General features: G+C 48.1%; 1 protein-coding gene across 1 annotated transcript in view; it reads right to left on the reverse strand.

Moving 5' to 3' along the window:
* Positions 1-23,906, reverse strand: part of LOC309822327 (huntingtin) — a gene marked incomplete at its 5' end in the record, with an annotated part of 99,874 nt that overhangs the window by 52,192 nt on the left and 23,776 nt on the right. Inside the window, 14 exons of the mRNA XM_082654040.1 lie at positions 490-606; positions 2,091-2,227; positions 4,049-4,197; positions 5,219-5,274; positions 7,768-7,929; positions 8,040-8,118; positions 9,233-9,456; positions 9,829-9,906; positions 12,520-12,630; positions 15,786-15,913; positions 17,541-17,667; positions 20,140-20,342; positions 21,433-21,584; positions 22,609-22,685. Coding sequence (XP_082510166.1) covers positions 490-606; positions 2,091-2,227; positions 4,049-4,197; positions 5,219-5,274; positions 7,768-7,929; positions 8,040-8,118; positions 9,233-9,456; positions 9,829-9,906; positions 12,520-12,630; positions 15,786-15,913; positions 17,541-17,667; positions 20,140-20,342; positions 21,433-21,584; positions 22,609-22,685 — 1,800 coding nt within the window. The remainder of the gene's footprint in view (positions 1-489; positions 607-2,090; positions 2,228-4,048; positions 4,198-5,218; positions 5,275-7,767; positions 7,930-8,039; positions 8,119-9,232; positions 9,457-9,828; positions 9,907-12,519; positions 12,631-15,785; positions 15,914-17,540; positions 17,668-20,139; positions 20,343-21,432; positions 21,585-22,608; positions 22,686-23,906) is intronic.

Here is a 23,906-nt window from a genome sequence, read left to right on the forward strand (position 1 = left end):
CTCGACGTCCCTGGGGGGACGGGGGGCGGGGGCAGAAGTGGTTCAGAAGCCGTACAACTACTGGGCTCCATCCTACACACACAGCCAGACCAGTGCCTTCCACTGCGCTTGTGGAGACCACTGACTGCATCGTGTGACCACAGAAATCCTGATTAAATGACGGGTAACTGCCAACTTACTTCATACGTGATAAGGAAAAACACTCCCCTACAGAGCAAACAGAGGACGTGTGGCTGAGCAGAGTGAGGGAGACAGGGTGTGAGCAAGAAAGGACGCAGCCCTGGAAGCACTTCCCCAAGGGCGCCTTGGGGCCCAGGGCACGTCTCTCCCTCTGGCCTCGCACTCGCCCAGATGGCACCAGTAACGACCATAAAATGTACACACCACGCACTGACGAAAAGCCCACCACGAGCGCCCACCTCTCACGAGCATCTTCACCCACTTCCACGGTGTCGCAGTGACCCCACACGCGGGGGGAGGGGGACAAACCTGTTGCCTGGCCAACATCGGGAGGATGATGTCGGCTACCTGCCGAGACAGCCGCTTCCACTTGTCCTCGCTCTCCTTGTGGCACTGCTGCAGGACCAGGATGAACATCTCCAACACCTGCACAGAGGGAACGGCCGGAAGACACTCAGACCCCAGCCCGCGTGCCCCCAAGGAGGGCCGACGCAGCCCTGGCCCCGGGACACGCAGGAGGACCACAGCACTGTCATCTCTACAGTTTTACAAGAGTGACAACCAGAGGAAAGGCACGAAAGGAAAGCCAAACTCCTCTCAACCTTTGGCAGGACACAAGCACAGCCTTGACTAAACTGTTGTGCAGACACCCTCCGGCTTTCGTGTGTGTTAACATCTGTGCAAAGGTCACCTTCTACTGAGGACACCATACTTCAGAAGAGTTGGCCTTGGGTGAGCACGAGCACGAGTTTGTTTAGGGGTCCCTTCTAAACAGGGACCCCTAAAAGCCTGTTTTGGTGAACACGGTCTCCCTGGCACACGACCACTGTGAAAATGCTGCCGGGAAGGCTTCCAGAACGACAGCAGACACGAGGAGCTCCTGCAAAGCTGAAGACGCTTGTCACCCGCCTGTTGGCAGAAAAGCCCGCAGCCTGATCTGTGAGCGTGCTGGCCAGGCTGAGCCCGCTCCCTGGAAAGCCACCTGGCCGCCTCCACAGCTGCCTCTCCCTTCAGGAGGCACCTCGGGCAGCACTTGCAGCACAGGGGCCACTCTGCGCTCATCCCGACTCTCCTAATCCAAGACCCGCCCTCTCCGTTCGTTCCGTAAACCAGGCCGGGAGCTCCGGGGACGCTGTGCCAGCTGAGCGGCCCTCCAGGCCTCCCACTAAACTGCATGCTTGCCAAGAGCCGGTTATTGGTTCTCAAGCCTCTTTATGGTAGTCGTACTTTTTATTGTAATTACGGGATTTAATTAAACACTAAAAGCACTTAATTAAACATTACCTAGATTAACCAAAATGAGAATGCACAAAGAAAGTGTTTCTACGAGAAAATCTTAGATTTTATGAAGATTCAAAGACAAATAGCTAAAAAGAATTACCAAAATAAGTGAGGGCTAGGCAACCGTACCAGCTACAGAAGAGAATTCATTAAAAAGCCAGACTTCTGTTTTCAGACTGCCTCACACACCACCTGAAATTCCTACTCCACCTTAAGGAAAACGAAGCCAGGAATCAGCGCCAAGAAAAAGCCTCTGGCCCTCCCTCAACATAGTGGTAGATAAATGTACAAATAAAGTCGTTCAATTATTTCACGTTGAGATTTTTAAAAATCATTCTTTAGAACGCTACCATTTTGATCGACACTGTTGACTGGTATTTGGTCCTCATTTTGGAAAAGAGGGCCTCCACCATGCTTACCGCCTTGAACGACCTCGTGACCGTCCGCCAGGCCACACTGCCTTCAAGACAGACCCCACCAAGCCTTATGTCCCCCTGCGTCTCACCGCCCGAGAGCCCAGGGCCGGCACAAAGCCACCCTCACTGACAGCAGGCAGCAGCCACGTGGCACTTCCTCCTGTCCCTGCAGGGACAAGGAGGGGTCAGCGACCGCCCCACACCTCCTCTTACCTGATGGTACTGGATGAGCCTCAGTAACATGGACACCACCACCTCCTTCTGGGTTTCAAGCTCTTTTCCTGCATCAGCTTTATTGGTTCCTCTTAAAACGAACAGGTCGTGGACTATAGGCTGCAGGGCTGGTATGGCTGTAGGCACAAAAGGGCCCACTAAGAAGGCAGTATGTGACAGATGCATTCGGAAGACAGCACTAACATCTCCAAATTATTTTCAAGAAATAAAGAAAACCCTGACCCATACTTAGCTTTGTGATAAGACATAAATTAAGGTTATCAATGAGTGCCGTGAAATTACCTGTATACCATCCTGGAAGGCCATGGGTCTTCCTCTGACACTTGATAATGTTGTGAAGATTTTAAAAAACAAAAAAACAGGGCTTCCCTGGTGGCGCAGTGGTTGAGAGTCTGCCTGCCGATGCAGGGGACACGGGTTCGTGCCCCAGTGCGGGAAGATCCCACATGCTGCGGAGCGGCTAGGCCCGTGAGCCATGGCCACTGAGCCTGTGCGTCCGGAGCCTGTGCTCCGCAACGGGAGAGGCCACGACAGTGAGAGGCCCGCGTACCACACACACACAAAATAATAATAATAAACAAAAAAACAAAAAACTAGGATTTCTGTGACATAACATTATTTCTGACACAAAGAGACAAAAATTCAAAAGTCAAATTCAAAATAATAAAACCTTCTAACTAACCAAAATAGCAACATTCTATCCTCATGCATAATCTACTTAAAAATTTACCTGACGAGAGAATAAATGCTTTTTCAATGGAAAACATTTAGTCAAAGTATTAGATTTCTATACTGTTTCAAGCAATTAAAGTCACTCTCTCATTAGACAATGTGTTTTCCCCCAAGTCGTGTCTTTCTCCAAAAGAGCAAAGTAAATGCTTTGCCTCACACCACCACTTGAATAAACTAAGAAAGGCCTTTCATTAAGAAGGATCAGCCCAGTCATGTCACCACGATTACTGAAAGGCACACTCTCTCACCCTCAGTGACGCACACACACACACCACACTTGCTGAGTTTTCTACAGACAACCAGGCTTCCCAGTAGAGAGCGGGGCGGTCTGGCTGCCCATCAATTTTCTATCCAAAGACGCTCTGATCTGGGAAACCTCAGTCATCTCTCTATTTGCCGTTTGCACTTTCAACTCTGTCCAGTGACCCCAAGTCCATACGTGCAGTCATGGACCCCCGTGCTGAGGCATGGATTTGAGCCCCAGCAAGGCCACGGCTAAGGTGACCGTCTTGCTAGAGTGGGAAATGGTGGCTGCCGAGCCCCTCCACATCCCCGGCACCACGGCTCGCTGGTCACCCTACTGCGGTACGCGGAACGGGGACCCGGGGTGCAGCAGCCAGCCGAGGTCTTGGGAGGCACCCCAATCCCAGTTCAAAAGCCTACAGATTCCTGACGATGGAGCCAGAGAGGAGTCGGTAGGAAGAGCAGCTTAAAAAGTGCAAAGAAAGGTTCACAGCTCCTTCCTAAAGCACACCACCTCATTCCACAGGTGGGAGGAGGCTGCCTGAGCAGCTGACTGTCGTCTGTGGACCTCACTGAACCTGCTACGAAATAACCAGGCAAAACAGAAGGCCCTGAATCACGGCCAAACTATATCTTCCAATACCACTGGACGAGAAATCCAATGTCCTTACAGAAGCTGGACTGTAAAATTCTTTGTTTCACATGGCTAGACAAGAGTATTTATGTCAGACTCTACGTGCACCTTAGATTATCTCACTGTCTGTGTTTACCTAAGTGGATCATACACTCCTGAGAGTAAAGCTTGTGCTCTCTCCTTTTTTTAAACATCTCTAGCCAGAGTGCACATGCGCACGCGTACACACGCACAGCCTACAGAGCGCTGGGCAGCTGTCCACACAGGGGGAAGGTGGCGTCAGCACATGATGACCACTGAAGACCACAGTGAAAGGTTGTCCCGTTACCGTGTGTCACAGCTTTCCTCCCACTGGCCATGATGCCGTCACAGAGCTGGATGATTTTAGGAATTCCAATGATCTGTTTTGAATGATAGCGTTCATAAGACAGTAATACCAGGAAGAAAAAGATGTTTGGAATAATTGCCTCTGATTCCCTAGAAACAAAAACATCCATTTAGACGCTTCCTTTTAAAATGAAGAAACATAACCAATATAAACAGCATGAAATTACTCTCGATTCAGAGTTGAGAGAGCACATGTGAGAAAACGGGAGAGCGCGAGGAGGGATGAGTGGGCGCTGAGCTAAAGGACCCTCGGGACCCAGTTTAGTCCAGCTGACGTCCTCCCGTGTTCCCGGCTCGGGGTGGCACCAGCACGTCTTCTGGGGCGCCTGGGCTAAGTGAGGGCCTGGAGAAGGCGCCCAACAGGAGAAAAAGTAACTGACACCCAAAGGAGAAAAAGTAACCTGCCTCGAATCACATGGTCGAGAACAAGAAACTATGCCTCCAGACCCAGGGGACTCTCAGAACACTTCCCTCTGCACTATGTTTCCCTAACTACTTATCAGTTAGTTCAGAAACTGAACAATTTTAATTTTCTATAATTATACTTATAAGAGGAAGTATTCAAACCTTACAGTCTAGCAAAGAAAAACTGCAATTAATGTAAGTACAGTGCATAATAATTACCTTTATTAAAGACAACTATATCCAAAAACTGTCTTCTCTAAGATTAGAAAAATTAGTGCTCTATCAAATGAGAGTTCATTTAGAAAACTATTATAATTAAATGCTTTGAAATATGAAATGAAAACTGACAACACGTGATTATCAGATGCAGAACTACTTCTCAACACGTCTTGAGATGCTTATTCATGAATTTTTATTAGAAACAAAAATCCACAGCATGTTAATCAGATTTCCATTAAAAATAATGCTTAGCAAAAATGCCTAACAACCCTTTTAAGATAAATGCTCATCCTACATGTAGGGAGTTCCCTGGCGGTCCAGTGGTTAAGACTCCGTGCTTCCACTGCAGGGAGCACGGGTCTGATCCCTGGTCGAGGGAACTGAGATCCCGTATGCTGTGCAGTGCGGCAAATAACATAACATAACATAAAATTCCATGTAATCACGTAACAGGGACAAGCAATCTAAAATAACAAAACGCTATTACCTGAACTGGCCTACTTCAATGTATTCAAACTGCTTCAGCACAAATCCAATAAACACCTACAGGCAGAAATATAAAATTTTTACATCAATAATTAAAATGTGCAAACTAGGTTATTTTTCTTCATACTCATTTGTATAAACCTTTAACAAGTTTCCTGACAGTGAATTTGTTTGTGCACAAGGACTCCAACGTATTCTACTGTCAGACTAGATAATTTCAAGACACTTCCAGAAATCCCTCTTAACACATTTACTGAACACTGAGGTGAAACCTGTTGGGAGAAACAGATGATGAATTCCAGGAGCCCCAGGCAGCACCCACAAGGCACAGCAGCAGGCCTCGTGCGCTCCAGCTCATGGCAAGCCGCACAGCACGGATTTCCTGAAACTGGCTTAGGAATAAAGATGCCCAAGTGAGTCCAAGTTCTCCCCCAGCGCCCCCAACATTCAAAGGAGCTGGGTACCGAGGGGTGCGGAGGGGAGGGTGGCCTTGAGAAGCAGAGGCAGGACCTCACGACTGGCTTACAGCCAGTTCTGTGTCACATTCCAAGTGCCCAAATTCACTCTCCAACCCGAAGCATGGAGCTTATCTCCAGTTTCCTCCTCGCCCCCGGGTGTGAAACAGACACACAGCAGGTGCTCAGTAAATCACTATCTGAACTGAGTTAAATCACTTGCCTGTTCTATTGATAGTTTTCTATCCTTGTCCATAAAAACTGTCAAGGTACTGAACCCTAAGAATTGGGGGGAAAGGGCGCTGAGTGACAGAAACAAATCGGAACAAACGTGGGGAGAGAGCGCCCATGGCAAGAAAACCTAACGCCACCAAGTAAGAGGCAGAAAGTGCTGGGCTCGCGGCGAGACCCGCACATCAGACCACCTGTGCACGTGCGCAGAGACGAACACAGCACGGAATTCTCTCTCGACGCTTACGTATCAGATGGGGACTTTAGAAGCAGAGAAGAAAGCAATAAAAATCACTGTTGTGGAGAAGGGCTCTGTGTAGAATGACTAAAGACAGAATTTGATAAAGGCCTGTCTGACCAGGGTACGGCCGAGTGGGGAGCTGTGTTCTTTCTCTGTCCACTGACGGCAGACCCAGCAGAGACCGACCACCACCTGAGAGAATCAGTTTCCTCCCACGATGAGTCAGAAGGGGGAAACCGAGAAAGGCGGCCCGTGTCCTCTGAGAGTGCAGCCAGCCCGGGCTCTGCTCTCCCCTGGAGCAGCAGGCGCGGGGGAAGCCCGGGGAGGCCCCACCTTCCCAGGCTCCCCTCGCGTGCCCGCGCCTGCCTCCCTCTCGGCCACGGCTGCCCCCCACTTCAGATGAGGGCTTCTCTCCACCCAAGCCCCTGCGTCAGAGCCCGGGAACCGTCCCGCAGTGAGCGTCGTCCCCAAGGAAGGAAACGGCTCTTTGGACGATTTTCCTCGGAGAACCAGAGCAGAGGGCGGGACAATGAAAATGCTGGGTCAAAAGAGAGCCCCCGCCCCAAGCCCGCTCTCATCAGGTGACCCCCCAACACCACCCGTGGGGAAACCAGCGTCCTGAATGTGTTTGCTCGCTTCTCCTGGTGAGTTTCTCAAGGTGCGTGGCCGGTGGGTGGTTAGAGACCAGTCTCTGCTGGGGCTGCCGTCAGTGGACAGAGAAAGAGCACAGCTGCCCACTCAACCGTACACTGGTCAGACAGGCCTTTATCAAATTCTCTCTTCAGTCATGCCACACAGAGCCCTTCTCCAAAACGGAGTGATTTTTGTTGCTTTCTTCTATCTTTCTGAAGTCCCCATCTGATGCGCAGGCATGCCTCAACGACAGTGCTACACCGCAGACACCGTGGTGTCTAGAAGGGAACGGAGAACTGCAGTATTTCCTATCTCGTGGGAAAGTAGCACCAAACCACAGCCCAACAATGACAGTCACATTCTGACGACCTAAAGGCAACTTCCTTTGCAGTGAACCTGGCTGGCATGACGCTTGCTTTAAGAGAATTCGCATCACAAAATGACACAGCTTTCCAGAGTCGTACCCGTGGCAGGGAGGTCTCACCTGGTGGAAGCAAGCACAGACACTCAGGGCCGGCCCAGACAGCCGCCACGCGGGGACCCAGGGGCCGGGGGCCAGCCACTGCCCAACAGATCACATTCCCTTTCAAATAGGTGAGCTAACTTTAGATCGCTTGAAACTGATCTTCCTTGATAAGCTGTCTAAAATAAGACTCTGGATTCTGCAGAAATGTCCCCCCAGCAGTAAATCTCAACGACAATGTAAGTTCGGATTAACCGTGGAGTGGGGGAGGGTGAGTGGCCGGGAAGAGCCGCGGGCAGATTTGTAAAGGCTGAGCCCCGCCTGGAGAGCTTGGGCGAGGGTGCGACGCTTGCTGAGGCCTGCGCACGCCAGGCCTTCCGTGTCAACCAGTGGGTGAGACAGATGAGACGCAGCCGCTGGTGGGGGAAAAACGGCGCATTTCTTTAAGGTAGACTTCAGCGTCTTTCCAAGTTCATTTTTATTAACTTACGAACAGGTGCAGCAGACGAAAGATAAAAGCGACAAACCTGATCCGAATCCAGAAGGCAGTAGTTAACCCGTAACTGAACCAGCTGCGCCAGCAAATCCAAAACCTGCTTCTGTAACTGCACAGAGGTTGTTGTCGTGTACTGTTTTAAAGCTTTTATAACAAGAGGCTCAAATAAACGAATGTGATTATGAATAGCATTCTACGAAAAAAAAGAGAAAGCAAGAATCCGTAAGTGAGTCTTCCACTGCAGGCAGCTTGGAGGCCCCAACCTGCAACGTGCCCAGCGTGCACCTGCCGGCTCCCAGTTACCTTGTCCGCGCGGTTCTTTGCGACGCTGGTGAGGTTTGTCTTCAACTGGGTAGACACTTTCTGCAGTACGTCAAACCACCTGCCAGGCAGAAAGAAAGGTGAGCAAAGGATACCCTTAAATACTCTCCTATGTATCCAGCTATACTCCAGGTCAAACTAATTCAAATTCACAAAATCAGAGCGTTTTAGAGTCAGAAAGAACTATAACAGCCACTCAGTGTAGCGGCATCAAGCTCTTCCTTTAGTGAAGATAATTAGGTGAAACAGAGTTTACAGCTGACCGACAGATCAAACCTTGTCACCTGCAGCAGGCTACCCGAGACAGCGCTTTCCTCTGCTACAGGAAACTCACCACTCAGCCCGTGTGTAGTGGGGCCAGAGAGGTGATGGTCATTTGAAAGATTCAGGGATCTAGAAGATACCACTTGATTTCCTTGGGAAAAAATTTCTTTACATCAATTATACCCTTTTCTTTTTAAGAAACACAATATTAAATGTCAGTAATCAGACACTTGCTTGTTTTATTTATACCCCATATTATTAGACCAAGTATTTAAAGAATCTTATTCCTGAGACTTGGAAAAATAGTAAGTACATGACCAATTAAAGCCCAAAACGTGGACATTTTCCTAAAATACTCTAGTATTTTAACTATAGCTGTTTTATCACTACATCTATATAAAGAAAAACCAGGAATTCTATTGTTACTACAGAGTAGTAACTCAAATATGCACTAATAATTGATGGTAATTTAAGAAACAACTACTGTAATTCCAGGCACCATAAACAACTATAAATTTGAGTGAAAATAGACTTTTAGCCATAAAGTTACAAAACAGAGAGTAATAATACCTATGCCCTCTACACACTAGCACTACTGAGCCACCTGAGTTACAGGCCCCCAAAGCGCCACCAACACACAGGAACTTACTCTAAAGGGAAATGTCGTCATGCGCCCTGGGGAATAGCGTGTCCCCTTTCTGGCTGGCTGACGAATCAGCAGTGAGTGCGCTTCCCGGGAAGCCCGCTCAGCACTCCTCTCCCCCAGCCCAGCCCTGCCGAGACACTGAGGCGCCCGCAATCTCACCCACTGGACCACATGCTTCTCTGGAGGCAGGGCCATGCCTTCAGCATCCTTGCAGCAACCACATTTTCTAGAGTTCTCTGAACACAGGAGACTATCAGAAGGTTACCCTGAGGTGTCGTGGTCCTGTTCTGCCTGCACCATGTTCCTTAGGCTGGCGTCGGCTAAGGCCTGGGTGAAGTGGGTGTACGGAGCCATGAAGCAGTAGTGGTACAAGCCCGGCCTCACGCTGGAAGAGCCAAGGCGCTGAGCACGGCCTTGAGACTTGCTGGGGTTGGAAGATAAGCCATCGAACTGGGAGGCCAAGTTTGTCCCAAAGAGAGTCTTCAACAGCTAGAGTGGAAGAACTGAAGCCATCAACATCTGAGGTAACACAGAATCTCCCACACAAATATCACACCCACCTACACATAACCGGGTACGTTAGCAAAACTTCAGATTGTGCAGGGCACTGGAGGGATACCAGGGCACCAGCTAAGTGACAGGAGGCCAGCACAGCTTCTGAGATCCTCTGCCCCCATGGGGGCGAGCGTCCTCCTCCTGGACCATGAGGGAGGAGCAGCCCTCTTGGCCGGAGAACAGCCGAGTGAGCAAAGGCGGGACAGGTGGGGCTGCCGGACGCGCCACCAGCACCACCTTCTGAACGACGGGCAGCATTACATCAGCGTGCCGGGGTGAAGGGCTTAAAAGAAACTGCTTTCTGACCTGCTGGACACAAACAGTTGCCATCACTGGTTCTCGACTGAAGCAGGATTTCAGGTACCCCAGGATCTCTTCGACACACTGCAAAGGACAGGCAGCAAGACATTAAAGTAAGCAATTCACAGATACTTGTGGTGGTGAATTCTGCACGGAGAGCAGGCCACTGGACGGCTTCCGTTTAAATTGTGTACAACAGTAAACATCACAGGACAGTCAGAAGAAGCTTTTCGCGTACTGCCAGCAGAGAAAGTCAGTAAAAAGCATGGAAATCTAAGCAGCCGCGTCTCACCCTTCCCTTCATGCGTTTATACATTCTTTCTCTCACTCATCCAGAAACTGTGCATCAAGGATCTGCTGTGCCCTCGGCATCCAGCCCTTGTCAGGGCTGGATCGTCAGGGCAGGAGCTCAGAGCCTGCAAAGGGGTGAAAGCCCTGCATCTGTGGGGCCCCTGCAGAGGTTCAGCTGAACGTAGCACATACTACATCAAGTGTGATTTACCACAAAAAGCCCTAGACATTTCCCTTTAGCGTAAGGTCCTGTGTCCGACAGCAACCTGCAAAAACGACCAAAATGACTGCCTTCAAACGACTGTTCTCACAAACTGTTTTTACCAGCCTCAGAAATGAGGTCCATGTTATCCAAGGTCCCTGAAGACATGAACGGTCCAGGCACCAGCATCAGCAGCTCCCCGCTCACCGCCCACCTGGTCCCCAGACACTGCTTCTATCAGACCAACTACATTGAAAAGGCCTCTCACTCCATTTGTTTGGTATATTTCCTGCACTCAAAAGCAACAGATTTCTGTTGATTTCAAATACTCAGGACCATGGATTTTTAAGATTCTGATTTATTCCTATTGGACTAGATATCCAAGGCTATACTCTGCAGGGTTGAGTTTGTTCCACGTCACCTTGTTTTCACTAGCTCATAGCAGGCAACTAAGAAGTGCGAACCGGAAGAATTACAACCAGAGCCTTCACATCACAAGTTGCCTAACAAAGAACCACGTCTCTTAACAAACACGTATGAAACGCTCCGTGTGCAACAGAAACTGAGTTACAGGCGCTGAAAACAGGTGAGAAGAGGATGCTGCTGTTAGTGGCCTTCAAGGAAACAAGTCCCGGGCATGGATATTAACATACAACATAATGAAGGGAGACTTCCACTCCTGGCCAATATGCAGTAAGAGGAACCAGATTTATCCTACAGCCAAACAACCAAAAAAACCCAATATATGAATATATGAAACCACAGTTCCAAGACAGTGACCAGGAGGCACTGGAGGACAGGCATCCCTGAGAAATGGGAAACCAGCAAGTCAGCCCTACGACTGCCCCGCTCACTGCCCTCAGAGAGCTCCTGGGTGGTGGCACAAGGGCGAGGGACAGAGCAGAGCTCAGGGGACCCCCTGAGTTGAGGAGGAGCTGAGAGTCCGGGGAAGCGGGAACAGTGAGGGCTCCAAAGAAGAGAGAGCTCCCAGAAAGGACTCTGTAGATCGGGGGAGGCCCTGGGAGCTGCTCAACACGTGCGTAAGGAAGGGTCAGAGGGCACAGCGCTCCGAACTCACACAGGGCTGGAACAGTGACTGCTCTCCCTAACCGGGTTTATGGGGCGCCGGCTAGAACCAGGGAGGCCTTGCCTCAGTGGTGGAAGAATTAGCCCTGGTCTAAGCACTGCTCCGACCCACTGAGTTGACATGTGGAAAAAGTAAAAGGGACAGTGAGGAGAAACAGAAGACAATGTGTACAATGATTAAAGCCAGGTAAGCTTTATGCATATCGAGAAAAAGATGGAGAGAAATGGGGCTTCCCTGGTGGCACAGGGGTTGACAGTCTGCCTGCCGATGCAGGGGACACGGGTTCGTGCCCCGGTCCGGGAAGATCCCACATGCTGCGGAGCGGCTGGGACCATGAGCCATGGCCACTGAGCCTGCGCGTCCGGAGCCTGTGCTCCCCAATGGGAGAGGCCACAACAGTGAGAGGCCCACATACCACAAAAAAAAAAAAAAAAAAAAAAAAAGACGGAGAGAAATGAAAACAAAGGAACTTCACTGTATTCCACTTCTAAGAGACACATGTTTAAGGAGGGCTATTGGTAACTCACTTTGAAATTCATTAGAAACTAAGATGCCCCGGTAGCTGGACAGGTGGATCCAAACACAGCAGAGCAAGTGGACAAAACAGTAACTGCTGGATCTGGTCGTGGACACAACACAGGCACTCACCACACGACCTCTTAACTCTCCCGTGTGCTTGAACGTGTCCCCACAACATGTGGGTGGTGCAGGGAGGTTACTGGGCTTGGAACCCAAGTCCATGAGCCTCAAGCACAGCTCTGCTGCTTCCTGAGGCACCAGAGGAACAAGCCACACGCCAGAGACTGCTCTGACCTTGCCACGTGCGAAGGTCAAATAAAGTAAAGGACTCTGTCAACAGTTTTAAACCCACCAATTTTTTAATTCATCTGGGTCTGAGCTAATTTACAGCAAAAAGTGAAAACAGGATACAAATAGAACCCTGCCCCCGGCAACTTCAGGCTAAGACAAGAATCAGACTCAAGTGCCCAGACTGCAGAACCTTCTCCCCACTTTGTGAATGTGCCGGGATGGTGGGGTTTCGCCCTAGAGGCACTCGGCCCAGGGTACACTTCAAGCGTGCCAGCTACAGCTCAACGAGAAGAAAGGAAACACAAACCTTCCCGATGTCCTGCAGTGTTGCCAACTCTAGAATCTGAGAGAGAACATCCAAGGCAGAGCGCAGAAAAGCCCCAAACTTTTCGGTGTTGCTCTGAAGATCCAAGGTGACCTTGGGAAAGTGGTGGGAGAGAAGGCACACATGATTGCTGGCAGCATCCCGGTCACCTAACACAGACGCACACTGTCTGCTGTGGTGTGTTCCCTAGGCAGCGCGACACTCACCATGGGGGGATGATGGGGGGGGGGTCTGTTTGTTTGCTTGTTTTTAGCACTGGGAAATGCCTTGGAAAGGAAATTACTCTTCCGGATCGCTATATAAACACTATTTTCAAAGGCGTCTTCCAACGTATAGTGACGCTACTGAAAGAAAAATAATTCCTAACTTTCTATCATAATGAGAAAAAGAATGTTTAATGCCCATCATAACCAGTGCCTGATAAGCAGCATATCAAAAAATATAAAACACATGTCTTCTTCCACCCATTAAGATCCCTGGGGGAAATCATTATCAAATTCAGACACAACCTTTCAGTCTGGCTACAACAAAATATTAAATTAGTCTTAAGAGGTATTAAGTTAAGATCCTAAAGGACCCAACTGAATTAAATTATGTAGCAATTTCCCCCATTTAACAGACTGAGAGAAGGTTCAGGGCCAAAGATATAATATGTAAGAACAAGGGTGAGGGGGAGGCATTGACTGTGAAAACCGGCAAAAATCCTACAAAAACATTACAATATGTAGATAGGAATTTGCTCACTGAAATAAAATCTAACCACCCCTGATGAAAGAGGAAACACTTTCTGGGCAAAGGGAGAGGAAAGCAGGTGAGAGACAGACACAGAAAATGAACATGTAAGTGGATCTCAACACTGTGACCACCGTCACATCAACCTGAGGGTGTTCACAACAGGCCAAGGAAGGAAGGAAAAACCCAGGAGCGAGACCCCCAACGACCCAGGGACAGGCGACTGCACGACGCCAGGTCCCAGGGAAAGCAGGAGGGCAGGGGTTCACCTCCAGCAGGCAAGGACGTTGAGTGGGGGTCGGGGAGAGAGCAGGGAAGGTCTTTCCTGAATAGCGAACAGATGTGAGAACTGGGGTCAAAGGGCTCCGAGGAGAGCTGAAGAAGGACTTGGAGACTGGGAAGTAACGCAGGGGGGAGCCCAAGGGTCAAGCGAACAATGGAGAGCAGGAGAGAAGGACACCCCGTGGGGCAGCAGAGGAGGTGAGGAGGCAGTGATGGAAGATCTCAGGACACGCCAGCCGCTCCAAACACACACACGCAGTCTGCGCACAGCAACTCAACCAGCAGGCAGGACTCCGAGACTCCAGGGAGGCCAAAAGTAAAGGGGTCCACCTTGGAGTCCAGGGCATTCAGGAAGGGAGACGATGGAGACGGAGGAGAGGATGGAGGGATGCTGCAGAGAACATGGGCGGGGGGTCCCCCAGAACTGAAGATGACGTACACTGAGAACAGGTGGAAAGGAAACATCTTCTCTGTGTGGGATTTTAAACATACCCTCCTCTACTTTAGAGCTTGACATGAGAAACATCCGGCTAAAGAGAGCCTCCAAATCTTTTATCTTTAAAAATTATCTATATCCTTCAGAAAACAAACCAGATAAAGTTTGTAAATGGTTTTTAAAAAATTGAGATGTATCTATTAGTAATAAAAAAAAGGATGACTACGGGTCACATTTATGAAAAAACGTGCAAGATCTATGTGAAGTATCTTTTAAAATTACTTTTAAAATTCTTTAAATTTCATGTGCTTCTGATGTGCCTTTCTGAGGAAACAGGAAGTTTCCAACACAAAAAAAAGCATCTCACACTCTGGACGGGCAGGCTTAGCATGTAAGATATCAGTTCTCCCCAAGTTAATCTACAAATTTAACACAATCCCAATGGAAAAACTCTCAACTTTCTTTGGAATTAGATAAGTTTATTCTCATGTCCATATGCAAAAATAAATAAGAATATCCAGGGAAATTCTAAAGTAAAATGGGGTAACTGATCTCCTCAAAAATACATTATGAAGCTACAATAATCAGGAAGTGTGCTTCTAATGGACGAACAGATGGACAGACTGATACAATAAAGGAGTAAATGGAAATATAGAACTATGAGAATTTAGTATGTGACAAAGGTAGTATTTCAAAACCCATTAGTGCCAGAAAATGGACTATTTGGGAAACTGTAGGGGCAACTGGTTAGGCAGCTGGAAAAAAAACCTGTTAGATGCATACTTCATATCTAACAAATTGCAGACAGAATAGTCTAAACACACAAAAAACTGAATGGAAGAAAACAATGAAAAGCCCTAAATGAAACCATGGGAGATTTTCCTTAATAATCTTAGAATAAGGGGAGTTCCCTGGTGGCCTACTGGTTAGGATTCTGGGCTTTCACTGCTGTGGCCGGGATTCAATCCCTGGTCAGGGAACTGAGATCCCTCAAGCCACGTGGCGCAGCCAAAAAGATAAATAAATAAAATATAATAATAATAATCATCTCAGAATGAGAAAGTCCTAAGGAAGAAACATACCTGTGCAAGAGAAACAACAGAGCAGACCGCTATCCTTCCAGAAAGCTGCTTGCAAGGCTGGCCCTCGGGGGTGCCTGGGAACTCAGCCAGTAAACAGTTCCCTAGACTGACGTCAGACTCGCCCTGAGCACTAAGGGTGGCTCACTGTGCCTGGACTGCCTTATCAAACAATGTGTTGATGCTGGACCCCTGCTCTCCTCTGTGAGTGAATTTTGGTTTGTGAAGGCAGAGGGAGCCTCTGTAACCAGCACGCGGCTGCACTTTAGTTGAGGGCGGGGGCGGGTGGGGTCCTCCGAGTGGCCCTCATGGGGGGCAGAGGTTGCTCCAGACTCTGCCGGCATCCTTCCCCTCAGGGGCTGGCTGTGTGTCCTCCCCGCCCTGCCGTGAGGAACCCTCGCTGTGAGTACAACCACATGCTCAGTCCCACAAGACCTTCTAGCGGATCTCTGAATGTGGGCGATCTTGGGACGCCCAGACACGGCATCGATAAATCATAAAGACAACACTTTCCCAATGAAAATCCTAAACTTTCGTAATGATGGAAGCTACCGTAAACAAAGCTGAAAGACAGAGCTGAAAAAGCTAATTGCAACTCATATCCCAAAGGTCTAACTTACTTACTTATATATGTATGTCTATAAGCTACAATCTTAAGAAAAACATCGACAATCCTCTGAAATGTGTGAATGAGTGTATTTTTACAAAAGAAGCAGTACCTTGTAGTTTGCGTGTGTAGCTTTCAGGACATCGTGCAATTTAAGGTAAGAAGGAAGGTGACAGAAACTCCCCAGTGACGAGGACTTGGTTGCTGCAACAGGCCCTGAGGTTTCAGATGGTCGAGAGGCTTTAAACACACCACACAAAATAAACTTTTAGATCAAAAGGAAACACACACCAAGTTTAAAAAGACTGCTAGTAATAATTATTTTTATTGTATTCTAGTAGGATAAAATTCAAATTTTTCCTGACTTTTTGATTAATTCACAATAACAAGAAATTGACTAATAAACATAAGTAGACTCTAAGTACCGCCCATAAGATGACAAAATAAAATAGAAAGAAGAAAAAGAAGAAGAGCAGTGGGATGCTATTATGTGTTTGGTTTGGCCTGGCTGCCTGTTTGTGAGTCAGAGGAACGACTGACGTGACCTTCAGTCAATCTCAAAACCTCTCGGAGCACAAGGCTCCCAGGGGCACGATGGGGTCGACCTCTGGTCGACTTAGGTCATGAGCCCTGTAAGCAGTCAAACAGGGGTGATGTGAACACGCTCTGAAGTCTGTCAGGGCACACACACTATCATTGAGCTGATAGTAAATATTAAATGCCAAGCACAGTGTAAGATTTTAAAGATTTCTGATCTGGGGTCCTTAGTTTATTTAATGCATCAGAAAGATGATCAGTCACATACTGATAACTTTGCATTTATAAAGTTCTGAAGCTTTTTAGCTGGTAAATCTTCCACTGGTATCGTCATCAATACTTAGAAAATAGTTTCTTTTAAAATGCTTTACTGCTGAACTGAATGAATAAGCATTTTCAGAACTCTTAAAAAAAAAAAAAAAAAAAAAGCTTGACATAGGGAATTCCCTGGCGGTCCAGTGGTTAGGACTTGATGCTTTCACTGCTGGGGCCTAGGTTCAATCCCTGGTCGGGGAACTTAAGATCCCACAAGCCGTGTGGTGCAGCCAAAAAATTAAATAAAGTTTTAAAATTAATAAAATGCTTAACATAAACGCTTTATAAGCAAAATGAACGGGAGAATCATGTCCGGCCCCGGCACTGTGAGGTAGCATGTGAACGGACTTGGTGGCAGCACAAGCAGACAGGCGTCTGGTCGCCTCTGCTCTGTGCCCACCAAGAGTGGCACGGACCACATACATCATAGGCAGAGTCACATGGTCACTCTGGCCCCTTCTATTCCAAGACTTTCCCCTCCAAGTGTGTGTCAATTTCTCAGGTTCGTCTCACTCAGATGATTTTATCCCCACTTTACTTCTCCCTCAGCCCTTCCACAGGTAAAATTTCCATTTCCTATTTCAGAATTCTCCACACATCAGAATCAACGATGTCACCCCGCTCTATTCCTAGCCGTCTACACCCCCTCCCTTACTGAAAATCAGTCAGTGAGAAGAGGAGAAGCGGGGAGGCACAGCATGGGAAGCACGGGGTACAGCGCCCTGCTGTGGGCCAGACGCCTGCAGACGGCTGGGACCCCACATTGGCAAGCAACATTCAGACGTGCGTAAGACCAAAATGTGGTCTGTGTACACTCAGTAAGTAATATTCAATACCTGAAACCACACCTGGGGAAACCATTTCTCTGGCTTCATTGCTATGTATTTTATTTCCAAAAACTACCAAGCTGTAATATTAACCTTGACATGAACGTAAGCTTTAGTCCTAAACCACTGTAATACAGACAGGCACCCCCAAGCCCGCCCCCTCCCACTCCCCCGCCGTGGCCTCACACCTGGACTGGCCTCACCGCCTTTCTTGGGACTCACGGGTACAGACACCTGCTCTCCGGGTTCCTTCTCTTTTCCCTTCCGTCGGATTGGACTCAGAGAAGGCGGGTTTGTTAGAGATGGCAAGGCTGCCTAAAATAGAAAACAAACTGTGAAGGAAGTGTCACCAACACAGGACTGAAAACCATGGTATGTGCTTCTGCCATTCGCCTGTGCCATCCATTTCTCTTCTTTGAATCCACATTTATGAAGCCCAGACTCCGTACACGCACCATCCACTTTAGCCCACACAACTGCACGTGGTGGGAACTGACCCAGCACTTCCTAACGGGAGCACCATGAACGCTCAGAGACGGAGGAGCCCTCAGGCAGTCAGGCGGGGTCTCAGGAGGCCCCCGGAGCCCCGGCATGCCACCTCCAATAGCAAGCAATGGGGCTCTCTCTGGGAGCCAGGGCGTGAAACAGGGTACAGAGCAACGCTCTGAACTCCGTTTTCAAATGAGGAAATAGGCTCAGCGATGATGAAGTGACTTATTCAAGGTCACAGCTAACAAGAAGCAGAGGCAGGAGGCAACAAACCTGGACCCTCCACAAAGCCCACACTCTGCATACACAGGACAGTACAGAACGCCCCAGCCCCCCACGGCAGGAGGCAGTGGCGCGGGCACCTCAGCTCTGCTGCTCACCCCCTCCGCGATCTGAGAGAGGCCACCCTACACCTCGGAGCCTTGTCTGCACAAAGGGCACAGTGGCTGACAGGGAAGGGCTAGAGAGACCGGGAAAGAAGCCGCTGCACCTGGAAAACACGCTTCGTGAAAGGAGCCAGTCACAAAGGACGCCAGCTGTGTAGCTGCGCTGACATGCAATGCCCAGAACAGGCAGATGCACAGAAACAGAAAGTAGCTCAGTGGCTGCCTGGAGCTGGGGGCGTGGGAGGGCTGGGGGGTGACAGCCAAATGGTACAGCGCTCCTTTGGGGGTTCTACAACGGATTGCAGTGATGGCCAAATAACTCTGGGTGTACTAGAACAGAGTCATGCACTTTCCATGGGTGAGGTGCATGGTGTGTGAACTGCACCGTAACTGTACGATATGTTAATAATGCTGTTTCAGCGAGGCCACTGCAGTGGTGCAAAGGAGACACTACATCAGCTTGGAGCAGAACAGCGGCAGTGAGCACAGAGAAAAGTGTGTACATCTACATGTGCGTGTATGGATGTGTGTAAATGTATATGCGTGTATGCATATACATACACGGGCTTTCTGCAAGATACTTAGGAGAGAAAACAAAGAATTTGGTGAGCAAGATGAAGAGCTGTGATGACTCCCATATTCTAGCTTGAAAAATATGGAGTGAGAGATGGGGAGAAGCACCGGCTGGGGAGGAGACCAAGATGTCCAGATTTGGACCAAATGAGATTTCTACGGATCGCTCAAGTAGAGGTGACCCGTGGCAGCTGGCCACACTGGACTCCGAAGACAGGTCTGGGGTCTGCCCCGCTTAGATACTGAAGACCTGAGAGTAGACCTGACTGCACTGAGCTGCCCGGTCCCACGCTAGAGCCACGATCTACAGGTGGCTACTTAAATTTAATGACAATTAAACAAAATTAGAAGTTCAGTTCCTCAGCTGCCCTGGCCACACTTCACGTGCTCGGTTGCCACATGTGGTTGGTGGCTACTGTCCCGGCTGGTGTAGATGGAACATTTCCATCCTTACAGAGAGCTGTGCTGGACAGCCCTGGGCCGGAGAATATGGAGAGGGGTCGACTGAGAACAGAGCCCTGGAAAGCACGGATGGTGGGAAGAAGACTAAACTAGGAAGTACCCAGGCAGTAGCAGGGGGTCAGAGGATTCGGAAGCCAACCAGAGAGAATGCCTCAGTACAGGAGAGGTGGTCCTGGGAGATGCAGAGGGGAGGTGAGACAGGGTCTGCGAAGCACCCACGAGAGTCAAAGGCGGGTCTTGGCAGGGAGCGTTGCTGTGGGGAACTGGCAGAAATCAGGCCAGCAGGGGTTAAAGAATCGACGGCCGAAGCAGCGGACTGAGTCCAGGGCTGGAGAGGTTTTGCAAAGAAGGCCAGTGTCAAAGGAGCAGTACACTAATTCAGGGGTTAAGCTGGGAGAAAGGACTCGAGAGAAGCTGGTAGCAGCAGGGGGACCAAATTGGCAGCTAGAGGAGAACCTGAGCTGTCAAGGTGGAAGAGACAGGAGAGCGAGTGAACCATCAGATACAATTACAAGTGAACTGAGCCATCTTAAATTCACTGTGTGAATAGTTTTCACTGAACTGTACTTCAAAGAAAAGCAAAACATTTCGGGAGAGACCGGCTTCAATGCTGAGCTATCTCGGCCAACGCTGAAAGCCCAAGAATAAAGCCAGGTACTTCCCTCTCACAGGTGATAGTAAATGACAGACGATACCAAATGGGCTATAAGTTGGATTAGCACATCTAGGTGTTAAATCTAGTGTCACGAGATGAGCAATTTTGTTTATTTAAAGCAAAAGAGGATAAGGAAGGGACAGATGAATAAACAGAGACATGCCTGGAGGCCCAAGGAGCCATCTGGACCAGCTGAAAACAGCTGCCCAAGCAAGGAGTTACCTTTATTGCTGGTCCAGGAGCCACATCATCCAGGACGTGTGCACAGATGTTGATCACCTTCAGCAGGTGGGAGAAGAGCTGCTCCACCATGGGCACCAGGGTCCGGTCACCCAGAGCCGGCCACACCTCTTCCTGCTTGGTGGCTGCGGGGCTGGCCTCTTCTTCGGAGGCCCACGAACTCCTCAGAGATCTGGGGGCACTGGCTGTGATACGGGCACACACGTTACCTCCCCAGCTCCACAGCATGGGGCCAAGACGTAAGTCCTTCAGACCCGTCTACGTCGAGAGTCTGCTGGACACCTCCACCTGGGGGCCCACTGATGCCTCAGGTTCCACAGGAAACCGACATCTCCCCCCAAATCTGTGTCCCCAACCTCCATGAAGGCCACCATCACATATCCACCCAGGACGTGACAGTGCCCCTCCTGATCTTTACAACTGAAGTTCAACCGGTGATCCAGATGTGCTGACTCTCCCCCCTTCACTCTCTTTTAATGGGTCTCTTCCCACACAACCCACAGCCATTATCTTGTTCAGACTCTCTTGATCTTGCCTTAAGTATGGGTTTCCCTAACTTCTCCTCCAATCCACATTCACGTCAGCCGAGTGATCTTCCTAAAATACTACCCAGATTGCTACTCCCTTTCATGAGGCTCTTCAATGACCTCCCAGAGCAAACAGACTAAGTCCTCATTAACGGAGACGGATCCTTCACCAGCCACATTCTCCATCGTCGTCCTCGCCCTCACACAATATCCAAAATTACTTAGCACTCAAATGTCACACAATCTCTCACGTCTGCATGCCTTCACGTGTGCTGTGCCCCGTCTGGTGTTCCCTCTCCTGCCAGCCCATAAATGTCGCTTCCTGTCCTAATCCCCGACAGGGTGATTACAGCCACTCCGTGCGGCCACTGAACTTCTGTTGACGTGTGTCGCTACAAACCTACATTCAACTTGAGAACGGAGCCCACACACCATACTTTCTCATGGGCCCCGTGCCTGAGACAGTACCTGCACAGGGTGCCCGCTAAAATGAAATTAGAAATGAGTTTACCTATAGCTAACTGAGGGGCTAGATCGGGAAAGGGCTGCTTTAAAATACTCGGCACAGGATAGCTGCCTGCAGTGCACATTTATGCCTATCGGTAATGTCTGAAATTCTGACTAAAGGAACAAGCCATCCCTGGCAATGACCTCAATACTTTTCCTCCATGCGCTCACCGCCGCCACCCCCCAAAAGGAAATCAAAAGTTAAAGACCTAGAATCCCTCTTTCAACTCAGTACCAATACCTGCAAGCAAGTTCCCGGCTAAAATCAAAGCATCTTGATGGGCTGAGAGATCCAGTGGGAACCAGGCTGATGAAAGCAGGGTCAGGATCATCGTGACCATGCCCACAGTACAGCTCTTTCTAGACTCATCAGAGGCGCTCAGCGGGGGCACTCTGAAAGCAGACATTTGCAAGATCGAATTACAGAAAAATTTTAAGATAACAGCCTTGCTTTCTCTTATGAACCAAGAGGAAGGCACATCACCGTTCATTTCATGCCAGCTCACAAAGCGATTTTACTACTGTGAACTAGCATCTTTCTTGTAACCACAGTCCCATGAAAGTCATCCGAGACAGGAAATCAGGTAGCAGATGTGACTGGAAGTACTGGAACTGGTTACTCTGATAACTTTTAACTCTCTTTCGACTGACTTAGCACGTTTACCCCAACACCAGAGTTGCTCTGAAGTCAGGTCTAATGCTGCATCTACGACACAGGAAAGCCATCACCCAGGACCAGAGGACGCACCTACTTCAAGCAAAGTTAGTTGGCCATACGCTGACACACACAAGAAATCTGCAGATTTCCTTCCAAATGTGACGGTGAGTTACTAAATTTGTCTCAGTTATCAGTATACATAACAAAAGCTTACTCCTTAATGCTGTAGAGGACTCAGAATTATTTCACAGATGCTATGAGGGCCATCTACTGGAAGAAAATCATTTTTAAATGAGAACTGCTAATATAAATGTAATAGTTCCTAAATTACTCTTGTAATTGATTACAAAATTTTGCACCATAGCTCACATTTGATTTCAAATGAAAAATGTTTCTAAGTTTTTAATACATAGTGAATAGTGAATAATTTTGGAGAGAATCAAGCCAATTAGAAAAGTCTTTTGCCAGCATATGCAAATTCCCTTAAATTAACCTGCAGATCATACCCTCAGATCCTCCAAAATGCTTAAGAGTGAGCATCTGACATCCATTAGAATTAAAAGTAATTCAGTATTTCCCAATAGCTCCTTCTCTAGCTTCCCACACAACTAACAGGGCAGAAGCAAATATTCCAATGGGTATTTTTCCAAAAGGTGAAACTGTTAAGGTGAGACTTAAAAAGAAAGAAAGAAAGGGATCCGTATAACTATGTTTGTATCACATAACTGTAGACAGCCATGCGCCGAGGAAAATACATACCCACAATGCCAACCTAAACTCCAAATGCAAACTGGAAAGGCAGTTGAAAGAAGACACAGAGCTTCACAGCATCCAAACTAAAGAAGAAAGGAATGAGAAAATCACACTCAAACACCAAAAAAGTTTATTAAATTGAACCTCCTTTTTCCCTTTATAACGAGTACGAACAATGAAAACAAAATTGCGATCTGTATCTAACGATAAGACATCTGTCCTCCCATGATACAAGTTCATACCTTAGAAGATACAGCTGGACAACTGAGATACAGGTTTAAGGAGGGTCGATTATATCCCAGTGAGGAGAGGCCAGGAGTGATGCACCTCCTCTGGCTCCAACTTTAACCATCGTGCTCCCCGCCCCCACCAGGAATGCCCTTCCTACCCCAGCTCACCCCACCCCATCTGCTCCTGCAGATTAATGTCCATCTTCCTAACCAGACTGAAAGAACCACAAGGGCAGGGATCCTCTTAGTTTTTACATCCCAAGCCTAGAACACTGTCTGACATATGTAGGCCACAATAAATACAAATAATGTTTATAAAATATTTTGAACAAATCAAGGGAAGACCAAACTGCAGACAGCCCAAACAATATTTAAGTTTGAAAGGCACTTATATCCTTATCAAGATAGTCTAATCATAACTGCCTGAGTTTTCACAACATGAAAGCATTCCTTCTGTCACATAAAATAAATGACAAGATTTAACCTGGTAATCAGCAAACTGGCACTACTTTCGTGTAACATTCTTTTTTTCTGATTATGGAAGTTAGACTTGTTCATTTTAGAAAATTTGTGAATATCTTAAAAAGCATAATCATTCATAATCCCACAATTTATTTTGGAACTTTTCTGCCCATCATTTTCTTAAGTATGTAAGAAACGTGTTTAACGTGAGCGTTAGTTTTCACAAGCAGGGCCTGTCTGTGCGCAGGCGTGCACAGCTTTGTACTGCGCCTGTTTTCACTCATTATGATCCAGATGGCCGCTCTGCAGATTGCTCAAAACCCTCCAAAGCGCCATGTTAGTAAGTGCATAATAAACATATCACCATCTATACAGAATTTAGTTACAATCAGAACTTAATCAGTTTTGGACTCTTGGCCATTATGGTTCTTTTACAATTTCAGCATCACAAATAATGATACAGATAATCACATTACACAAAAATCTTTGCTGGCATTTCTGATTTTTTTCCGCTTCGTATGTATTATAAAGTCACTGAGTCAATTAGTCTAGAGATATTTTAAACTTCTGATATACTACCAATTCAGATTATGGTAGTTTTTCTTTTCTTTG

This window comes from Grampus griseus (assembly GCF_964374135.1).
Source record: "Grampus griseus genome assembly, chromosome: 4".
NCBI classification, from domain to species: domain Eukaryota; kingdom Metazoa; phylum Chordata; class Mammalia; order Artiodactyla; family Delphinidae; genus Grampus; species Grampus griseus.